General features: G+C 47.0%; 1 protein-coding gene across 1 annotated transcript in view; it reads left to right on the forward strand.

Annotated features, from left to right (window-relative positions):
• PXDC1 (PX domain containing 1) overlaps positions 1-3,311 on the forward strand; it is a 28,658-nt gene extending 25,347 nt beyond the window's left edge. The window contains exon 5 of the mRNA XM_029944106.1: positions 2,110-3,311. Coding sequence (XP_029799966.1) covers positions 2,110-2,227 — 118 coding nt within the window. The 3' untranslated portion in view covers positions 2,228-3,311. The remainder of the gene's footprint in view (positions 1-2,109) is intronic.
• The last annotated feature ends 7,244 nt before the right edge of the window (positions 3,312-10,555 follow it).

The following is a 10,555-nucleotide window of genomic DNA, read 5'->3' on the forward strand; positions in this document are numbered from 1 at the left end:
TTGCATGGACAAGCATAATACACCCCCAGTATGTGGCCCCCTGGCTCCAGGATGCCCGACTCGCAGGAAGCGAGCAAGAAAAACCTCTGTGATCCCATAAAAGCTTAACAAAGAAACGTCTGCCTCCAAATGGCTCAGGGGAGCATTTAGAGGGAATTCCTGACTCCGGCTTGCCAGGATTTTCTCTAGGTGCCTAATGCAGAGCAGCACAGCTGAGCTAAGGGTCTGTGGCTGGGCTCTCTCAGGAGAGCCTGTTTTAACACTGCACAGGGCTGCCAGGCAGGTGAGGGGGGCGACGATGGGACAGGAGGTCACAGAGAGATGATGAATGAGTAGCGGGCTCTGCCTCCCTGCCACAGCTGTCCTCAGTGGTGCCCGGGAGTGACCATTTGGCCCTGACACGGTGAATTCAGTGCTGCTGTCAAGGCTGCCATTAGGACCCGTTCCATAAAGCCAAGCAGGCAGTCCCCATGCTTACGGGGGAGGGCAGGTTCCCGTTTGCAGGACAGGGACCCCACTGTACAGGGAATGGGGGGGTAGGCCTAACGGAGATGAGTCAGCATGACAGTGGGGTCTCTGCCTGGTGACCATCCTAGCTGGCTGGAGTGGTGGCTGGGCTTCCAGGAAACTCACTCAGGGCTGAGGCATCCCCACTCTGTCCTCACAGGTTAGGAACAGAGGTATTTGCCACACCTGCTGAGGACCGCTGGGGCCTGATGGGGCCACCGGACTCAGCTTGGTGACTCACCTTCCCCAACATCGCAGCCCCCCCCAGCCCCACCCCCCGCCTGGGTCCAGGTGGTGTAGGAAGGGTGGGAAGCTGTCCCCACAGGGCTGCATCTTGGACCTGCCCCTCTCCTGGCTTGAGCCTTTCCCTGCATCCAAGGCCTCTTTTAATTCATTGCAATCCCACTTTTCCAGAAGAGATGTCACATCCTGTAGTAAAGTTGGAGAGTTGGTCTTCTCTCCGCCAGACATGCTGCCTGGCTGCGCACACTCGTGTCCATGACTACGCTCTGGGGCTACCACCGGGCAGAGTGGGGAGGAGGAGCTGGGCCCCCAGCCCTTCCCCTGCGCCTGCGGGAGGCCCCACACATCCACCCACACCGTCACCCTGGAGTTAAAGAAGACGCGCCTCTGTGGCATTTTCTGGCCAATTTCGAACCTCCTCCAACACTTTTAAGTTTCAACTTCCACTGAGAGGAAGCCTGTTTCTCTGGGAGCCCCACGGAATCAGCGGGATTCTGCACAGTGCGCTGTGCACGCACAGGCTGGGCCTCCTATGTGTCTCTGGCTGGCACAGCCAAGCAGACGACCCTTGCTGTGTCTTTTGCTCAGTTCATACCCTTCCTGGTTCTGCCGAACCTTTCCAGGTACAGCACGGAGCTCCTACAGCTGTACGAGTTAGTGCCAGGAATCAGCGCAAGGACACCTTGTGCGCTGTGGCCCCGCTTTCCTGGGGGGGGGGTGCCTCCACCCACCTCTGCCCTGCCCCGCTTTGTGGGGACTGACCCTCCCTCCATGAACCTCCCCTGCCCCCCCTCCAGCTCCTCTCTGCACCACCGCTCACAGTCTCTAGTCCCACGTGCACAGGTCCCAGGGATGTGGTTAGGTTGTCAGCTTGTGACCACAGTGGCTTCGCTCACTCATCTTTGCTGTCTCTGCAGGGCCCGGCATGTGGTATGCTTGCGTCCCCACAGACCCACAGACCTGCTCCCTGTCTGGCTAACTGCCATGTCCCCAGACACAGAACGATCCCTAGATAGAGAAAAATAGTCACTGCGAATGAATGAATGCCTCAGTAAATATTGCCTAATGAATGCAGATAGGCAGGAAAACCCAGAGCTATCACAGTCTTTGCAGAAGGGTCCATTTCACCTAATTAATTTGTAATCATGGCTCTTCCCACACTTCATGCATTGAAAGGACCCGGCTTGTTGGTCCGATGCGTCCTGAAGAGCATCATGGAAAGGCGTTTCCACAGTGTTTGCAATTGACCCCAAAGCGCCCTCCTGCCAATGACCTTCTGCCCTTTCCTTCTCTACTTCAGTGGGGATGGGGAGTCAGTGAGCCAGACTCAGCCCTCACCTCTGAACTTTTCCATTTCAGGTTTGAGAACGGTGGTGAGTTTACCTCAGAGCTGGAAGACGGTGATGACCCAGCGGCTTATGTTACCAACCTATCCTATTACCACCTGGTCCCCTTCGAGACAGACATTTTGGACTGAGTCTCTGTTGGGCCCCCACCACCCCCCAACCCTGACTGCCGGGCAGTGGGCAAAGCAGCTGCCCCAGGCCTGGGCCAGGTGGTGCTTCTGGGGGGACGGTGCCCAGGAGGCCTGGGTGTCCTGCCGGTGCAGCAGCAGAGGTTCCTGGAGTGAGCACTGACCCTCAGGTCAGCCAGGTCACCAGAGTCCCGCACAGCCTGCTGCCTCTGAGGGCTCCTCCCTCTGTGCCCGACACCACCAGCCTGTCTCTGCACCCCTGGGACTCGTTCCCCACCCCATGTGGGAGACCCACAAGTGCCTGCAGGACATGTGGGTGCCAGCGCGACACCCAGGACCCAGCCACATTCCTTCTTCCTCTGTGACTGCTTCCTGGAGAGGAGCCTTCCTCTGGGTGCAGTGGGCCCAGGGCCGCCCGGCCACCCTCCCTCCCGACCATTCCTTCACACGACAGGCGCCCTAACATTGCCTGTGAGATCATGTTGGGTTGCCAATTTCAAGACGACATACGCAGGGAATGTTAGGTAATCCAGGATTTCCCTGGGAACCAGGATGTGTGGCTTTCGATTCTGTTTTTGATCTTCTATCTGGAAACTGTGGGTTTTGTGTCAGCCAAAGGGGCTCTTCACAGAAGGGTCATTGTGAATGGTGCGAATTGGCTGCGGGGACAGGGAGACTGTTGCCGAGCAGGTGCCCGTGAGCGGGGACTGAGATTTACTGATTCTCCTCAAGAGGAAGAGAGCTTCTGCCTGGCCTGCCAGCACCTCTTCAGCCGGGCGGCGTGGGGTAGCAGTGCTGTGAGCCTCGGACCTCAGGAGGCTCACCTCTCCTGCTGCTTACCAAGCTCTCAGTGACATCATTGTCATGGCCGCACTGACCTGCAGCAGGGGATCAACAGGAAGGCACTGCGGCTCCCCTTTGCCCCTGAGCGGGTGGGTCTGGGTTCTGTTCTTCTTCTCATGGTGTCTACTAACGACCAACGTTTGCTAATGTAAATACTAGTAAATTATTGAGAATCCTAATTCTTTTACACAGTCTGTTTTTTAATCTATTTTAATTAAATAAAGCATATTACTCTACTCATGGATTGAAGATGTTTGCTGTGTCAAGGTATGGCTCTTTTTGTTCTGTGCGGCCTCAGGACTGGCCACGGGGCATTCTGGTCTCATTGTTCTGTAGGAAATGTGTTCTGTTCTCACCCTAGGGAATAATCTGTCCAAACTGAAAAGTGAGCAAAAAGCTTGTGTTTTGTGTTTTTTTTACTTTAAGCTGTCCGTCCATCTTTCCATGTTCCTCTTGGTGGTTCCAGGAAACCTCTTCATGACCCAAGTGCACTGCATATGGGATTTCCATGGAACCTTCATTTCCCTTCTGCCTTCCAGCTGCCTTCAATTGAATGCAGCCTGTTTTCAAATAGGCTGTTGGGTGACTGATGGGGGTTGACCAGTTGCCTTTCTTCTCTTGCATGGTGAATTCTGTTCTTCGTAAGAATAGGGCTGTTTGCCTGGTGGTTAAGACTAGAATCAATCACCACATTTAGTTAATCACCACCTAGATTTTGGTTGTTGACCCTCATTATCCCTGTTCCCCAGAAGTGCTTCTCCTTTCTGTCCAGCCGCTATGAGGCAGCTGCCTTTGCTTCTCAGCTGATTTGGACTGTATTTCCCCTTCAGGTCCAAGGTTGGCTCCGTGAGCCCCCTCTCTGCCTTCACTGAAGAAGCCTCACTGTTTCCAGTCCGCGCACTGTGAGATTTATCAACTAAGGGTCAGGTGATGGGATATTTGTTTTCCTATGAAGCACGTCAGAACATTCTCTGACTTCCTTTTTCTTTTTTGTTTCCCTAGAAAAACACAATGTAGGCTTATTCTTCATATTCCCACATTTGAAAGAATCAGAAGTACAGATAAATATTTCTTTAAGTGGCGTGGTAACTGGCTGCTAGCACTCTGCCTCGCTGTGGGAAGGCTGGTGCGGAGCGGTGGGGCCTGGGGCGAACACACCGCTCTTGCTGCGCTGTAGAAAGGGAGCCGATCCCACCGCTTTGCTCACCTGACTGCTCCACCCAGCAGTGTGAGCCCGGTGTGGCCGGTTCTCCCAGGTTTTCAGCAGGAGCTGAAAATTGGGACTTTTCATGTGAAATATTCCAGTTTTTAAGGGTTACAAAAAAAAACAACAGAGATGAGAAGCTTTTCCAAGTAAAAGAATGAGGAACTTTGAGTTTCTAAACCATCAGTTCAGAGAATTAACAGCAGAGGAGGTCAAGCTCATGTGGGAAGTTTGCACTCTTGCCCACAATTTCTCCAGAACCTCTCTTAGAACAACCTGCCTCTCATCTTATTTCTTCTGTGACATGTCCCTTGTGCTGCCTTGGTAACCAAGAAGCCCTTGGCAGGGTGGCCTGGACAAAGCCCTTTATTACTGAATCGTGAGGAACACTGTCAAGAAATTCATTTACTCTGCTGGAGAGGCCCCTGCAAAGGAGTATGGAGTTAAAACAATTATTTGGCAAATCAAATGAAAGTTGCCTAAGTTTTCTATTCAAAAGGAACCTTCAACAAAGGCTATTTAAAAGGGTGGAATGGGGGGGGGTTCATTTGCTCTTTGTGTTGTAAATAGGCGCTATATTTCACGGAGGACCTTTGCTTGAAGGGAAGATGCACAATGAGCACATGATCGAGGTCTGCCTTCTGACAAGCCTGCAGAATTGACATGCTGGGCAGGACACGTCCTTGCTGTGGAACAGCAGACAAGCGCAAGCTACCTGGTAATGGAGCAGGCTGGGGGCCGATTAATAACTACACAGTTCTCACAGATAGAGCATTCATTAATAGAAATATATGCAGGGGTGTTGGCAGCCAAACCACCCTGAGCAATGCATCCTCACCTTGGCTGTGCTCTCCTGCTGGGGATAGAATGCACTCTTGGTCTTCATTTCAGAGGGCATTCTGTCAAATTACAAGCCTTTTTATTGCAGATGACGTTTCTGATCCACGTCGGGTGCACTAAGGTATCCCCTGCAAATCAGTATGCTACTCTAGGCTCATACTGTTTTAAAATGTAGATTTTATGAGGGGAGGGGCTGTCTGGGTGGCTCAGTTGGTTAAAATTCGGACTCTTGGTTTTGGCTTAGGTCATGATCTCATGGTTCATGGGTTTGAGCCCTATATCAGCCTCAGTGCTGCTGGGGTGGAACCTGCTTGGTATACTCTTTCTGCCCTTCCCCTGCTCTGTCTCTCTCTCTCTCTCGCTTTAAAAAAAAAGGTAAGATGTAGATTTTATGATTATACAGGTATGGCAAGGCCACCAGATTAGATGATTGCCATTGAAAAGATAGTTTGTCACTCACAGGTCCCAAGAGGAGGGAGGCACACCACCACACAGGACCATATGGAAAGACACAGGGCTGGTCAGGAGGCAGAGCAGGGAGGGCCTGGGGTTTCTATGGATGGAAACAGAGGCAAGGTAAGCAGCTTTAGGATTGGCTAGGTTGAATAATTTCAGTGGGCTCTGGGGCACCGGGGCTGTCCCTACTCATGGATACCTGGCCTTGCGGTGATTAGGACAGGTGGACAGTGGCCCAAAATATGTGAGCCCATAAAGGAGGTGGTAGGGTGTGGGCTCTGCCCTGGCTGGTTTGCATATAAAATGTGTGCTCAAAGGCAAGTTGTTTACTATCTCTAGGAATTGACTAATCCTGGAAGGGGCAGCTCCTCCAATATAAGCAAGACTCCAAGATGTCTAAGCATCAAATATAGAAACTAGGAGATGCTGTTATTGTTACACATATTAATTCCTAGGAGTCCTTGGTCTACAGAGGGATCTGATTTTATCCCCTGATGAGGACAGAGAAAACCAAACTTGTGGCATGACTTTGTGCTTCATGCAAAAATCTTCCAACAGGTACAAGGCTCTATGTAGATATAGGTATTACTTTTTCTTAAATCTTTTTTTATTAGTTTATTTATTTTGAGAGAGAGACGGACAGAAAGAGAGACAGAGAAAGAGAGAGGGAGAACAATCAGGGGAGGGGCAGAAGGAGACGTAGACAGAGAATCCCAAGCAGGCTCCATGTCATCAGTATGGAGGCCAATATAGGGCTTGATCTCATGAACCATGAGATCATGACCTGAGCTGAAATCAAGAGTGAGACGCTCAACCGACTGAGCCACCCAGGCCCATAGATGTTACTTTTTCTTAATTTGAATGGGTAATATATTCCTGTGGTGCAAAACTCAAAATGGCTTATCAGAGTTTTGCACAGAATGTATCACTCCTATCCCTGCCCCTAACCTATCTTCCCTAATACTGATTAGTTTGTAGTGCAGGCTTCTAGTACTTCTTTATGAAAATACAAAACAAATATGAATATACCTATTTTTTAGACAATAACTAAAGAAGTCTTCTTAAGTCTATATAACTTAGCATTCATGGTCAATAACAATGTGTCTTGAAACTCTTCAGAATTCACTGGTCTGCTGAAGCTTGATTAATTTTGCTCCTAATCAAAGAGCAGACTTGGCAGGTGCTCAGTATATCAAATCTTAGACATACTTAATTTTATTAGAATGTGGGGCAAAGTGTTAGAATTTCTCTTATTTGCTCCTGTTTTGGGGGGTGGGGGTAAAGATAGGGGTAGTAGGATTTGGCAGAGGATTGTGAATTCACCATAAGCTAGGGGCTGCCCTTGGTCTTAAGGCAGTAAATCCTGAGAGCAAATTTTTCTTCTGTGGGCATATGCACGTTAAACAATCTTGAGACAGATGTCTAAACACCAAAGTTCCTGGCCATTTATTTATTTACAACAGACACAACTGATCCAGGAACCAGAATCCTTAGAAGTTATGGCTGGCCAGTGCATTTACTCCTGGCAAGTGGGAAGAGTTGAATAATGATCTAAAGCTTGTTCATGAGTATGGAAATTAGAAGAGAGGAAATTAATTATATTAAATGCCACTAGAAATAGCAGTGGTACCAAGACTCTAGAGTTTTATGGAAGGCATTTTGACACCAGAGTTAACAGATTAAAATTTCTAAATGTGACTATGTTTTTTTCTCATTTCTCTGTGGACAAGTGAAAATTTTTCATGGACAAGCAATGAATTATTGGAAATCCAAGAGCTGAATGAAGAGACAATAGAGATGACCTCACCAATGTTATAAGCAGTAACATCTCCAAAATCAGGATGGCCTTGCCTGGCTGACTCAAATATTCAGGTGAAGATTATGGGAGGGTAGACCCTCTTCTTGGTCCTGCAACATCCTTGCTCAGCAGGTAAACACTTCTCCAGGAAGAGTTTGTTGGTGGGAGGTGGGGTCACATAAATTTTCATCCTTTATGTTCTTTTGGATGGAACAATTATGGCTTCCTACTGGACCAAACACTTGGTCAGAGTTGGCTGGGTTGATCAAAATTTCTCCACCAAGTGGTGATTGGTGGGCATTGAACAAATTTGCTTCTGCAATACTACTGTGGCTGACTGCACTTCTTCTCTGAGACACATTCTTTCTTCAGACCCTTGAATATATTCAGACATGTCTTATAGTCAAGTCTTGGGGTCCATTCTTCCTATTAAAGGAGAATTGGCATATCTTAATTTTCTAATTGATTAATGGTTAATTTTGGAATATAATTCACAATGGTAACCTTTTATTATTATTTGATTTTATTTTCTGAGCAGATATTTTTTGCTCATGATATAAAATTCAAAATTATACAAAGTGGTATGCCTGGAAAACAAGTTCCTGCTCATCATTTTGTCCTAGCTACCCTAGGGACAACCATTATACCAGTTTCTTGGGTATACTCCAGAAGTATATATGAATGTATGTATTTATATTTTTTAATGTATGCACCTGGCTCTTTAATGTGTATACATTTTGGGGTGACATGAAGACCTTATAGGTCATAGTAAGGCATTGGCTTTACCGTGCTATGGAACCCTGGCAGGAATTTAAACAGAAGAGTAATAGGATATGAAGAATATAAGGGTCATTCTGGCTGCTGGGTAGAGAATAGGACTGAGAGGCCAGAGTCGAAGTAGGGAGACCAGTCAGGAGGTGTTTCAGTAATCCAGGAAGAGATGACTGTAGACCATGGTGGTAACATTGAAAGTAAAAACAGTGGTTGGGTCGGTCCTTGGGTAGGAAAGGGTAACTACAAGAATTTGGGCCCAAGCACAAGATCATTTGGTCTGCCCCAACTGAAATGCCAAAGGCAGAGCAGGTTTTGGGAAGGAAGAGCAGGAAATGATTGGGACACATTAAATTTGAAATGACTATCACTATTGCTTGGCTTTGAAGTTCAAGAAAGAGAGCAGATCTGAAGGTGGAGATTTGGGAATTACCAAAATAAAAATCTATTTAAAGCTGTGGAACTGGATTTGATCACCACAGGAGTGAGTGTAGTCTTTTCTGAGACCCAAAGATTATGCCCTGGGGCCCTCCAACACTGAGAGATAGAAGAGAAGAAACCAGCAAAGAACAATGAGAAGAGCCAGTGAGTAAAAGAGAAACCAAGAGAATGTGGAGTCTGGAAGCTAAGCAGAGATAGTAGTTTAGGTACAGAAACAGATCAAGTGTATTCAATGTTCCTAATAACTAAGTATGGTGATGATGGAAAAAAGAATGTTGGATTTTAGAACAGTGGAAGTCACTGTTGACCTTAAGAGCAGTTTAGGTGGAATAATAAGGGGAAAAACCTGATTGGAATAAAAAGATACCCAGTGAAAATTTTGCTTTCTGTCTCCCCCATATGCCATTTCCCCCAACTCTCTTCCCCCAGCTGGGTAACCACTTTCATTGTTCCTTATCAGTTGATCAAGAGTTTTAATATGAATATAAGCATACATTTACCCATTTTTTCCTACTCTTCACCTTTTTTGCACAAAAGGTGCAAAAGCATACTATTCATACTTCTCTACATCTTCCTTAACAAGATACCCTGAGCATCTTTATCTATCCATTCTGAAAGAGCTTCCTTATCCCTGGCTGGCATCTGCACAACATTTCACTGTGGGAGTACTCTATCTGACCAGTCCTCTACAGACAGATGTGCACTGTTTCCAATCTTCTTCAGTGATTACAAACAATACTGAAGAGAAGAACCTTTTTACAATACAAATGTAGATATGTCTGTAGAGTAATCCCTCCAAAGTGAGAGATCTGTGTTACAGGGTCCATTAATTCATAATTTGGTAGACATTGTCAAATCATCTTCCCCAGGAGCTAGACCAGCTTGTACACTCACCAACAATTCATGTGACTATAACGAGGTTTCTATTGACGAAGAGTAAGAGCGCTTCAATAATTTTGCCATTGCCAAGTAAGAAGCAAAGGTATACCTGAGCCTATAAAATTTCTCACGAATAAGGATGAATGTATTTGTTGAATAAGGCCTTATTGATTTTAGAAGTATTTTTACATGTAAAAGATGTATAGGAGTTTTTTGTTTCTGTTTTAATGTTTATTTATTTTCAGAGAAAGAGAGAAAGTGCGAGCAGGGGAGGGGCAGAGAGAGAGGGAGACCAGAATCTGAAGCAGGCTCCAAGCTCTAAGCTGTCAGCACAGACCCTCTTGTTGGTCTCCAACTCACTAACTGGGAGTTCATGACCAGACACATTGGGGCGTTTCCAGAGCTTAACTGACTGAGCCACCCAAGTGCCCCTGTTGTGTTTTTCAATGAAGGAAATTAGGCTTTGTATCACTTAGCTTTTGCTGCACACCACCAGCCCCAAACTTAGTGATTGAACTGCTGTTGGTTTAGCTTCTAGTCCTATGGGTCAGCACTGGACCCTGGGATTCACTAGGTAGTTGTGCCGGTTGGGATCTCTCCTGGCTGATTTTGGCTGGGCTCTCTGCAAAAGAGCTGGTACAGCAGAGCTCCTGGGATGGTCCATCATCCCTGCTCCAAGTGTTCTCTTCTCTAGCTCACCAGTCCAGGCTTTCCACATGGGAACTCGGGATTCTACAGGCAGAAAGAGGAAACGCCCCAATGTGCAAGTGCTTTTCAAGACTGTTTCCATCACATTTGTTACCATCCATCGGCTTAAGCCCTGAATCCATGTGGAAAGACCAATGATATGGGTACAAGGAGGTTTGAACAAGTTGGAGCCATTACTGCAATGAATCCACTATATCTCTTAAGTGCCCAATTTTAATTCTTTGTTTTAAGTATTTGGGGTCCATCTAGTCCCTATTATCAATAAAGCCAGGTACTGTGCGAAGATGGGAGATACATAAGTTCTGGTCTTCAAGCCCTTGCATCTAACCAGTTTCAGGTCTAGAATATGAGCTTTTTCCCTCTGAAGTTTATTTCTTCTGAAATGAGATAG

This window comes from Suricata suricatta, chromosome 7 (genome assembly GCF_006229205.1).
Source record: "Suricata suricatta isolate VVHF042 chromosome 7, meerkat_22Aug2017_6uvM2_HiC, whole genome shotgun sequence".
NCBI classification, from domain to species: domain Eukaryota; kingdom Metazoa; phylum Chordata; class Mammalia; order Carnivora; family Herpestidae; genus Suricata; species Suricata suricatta.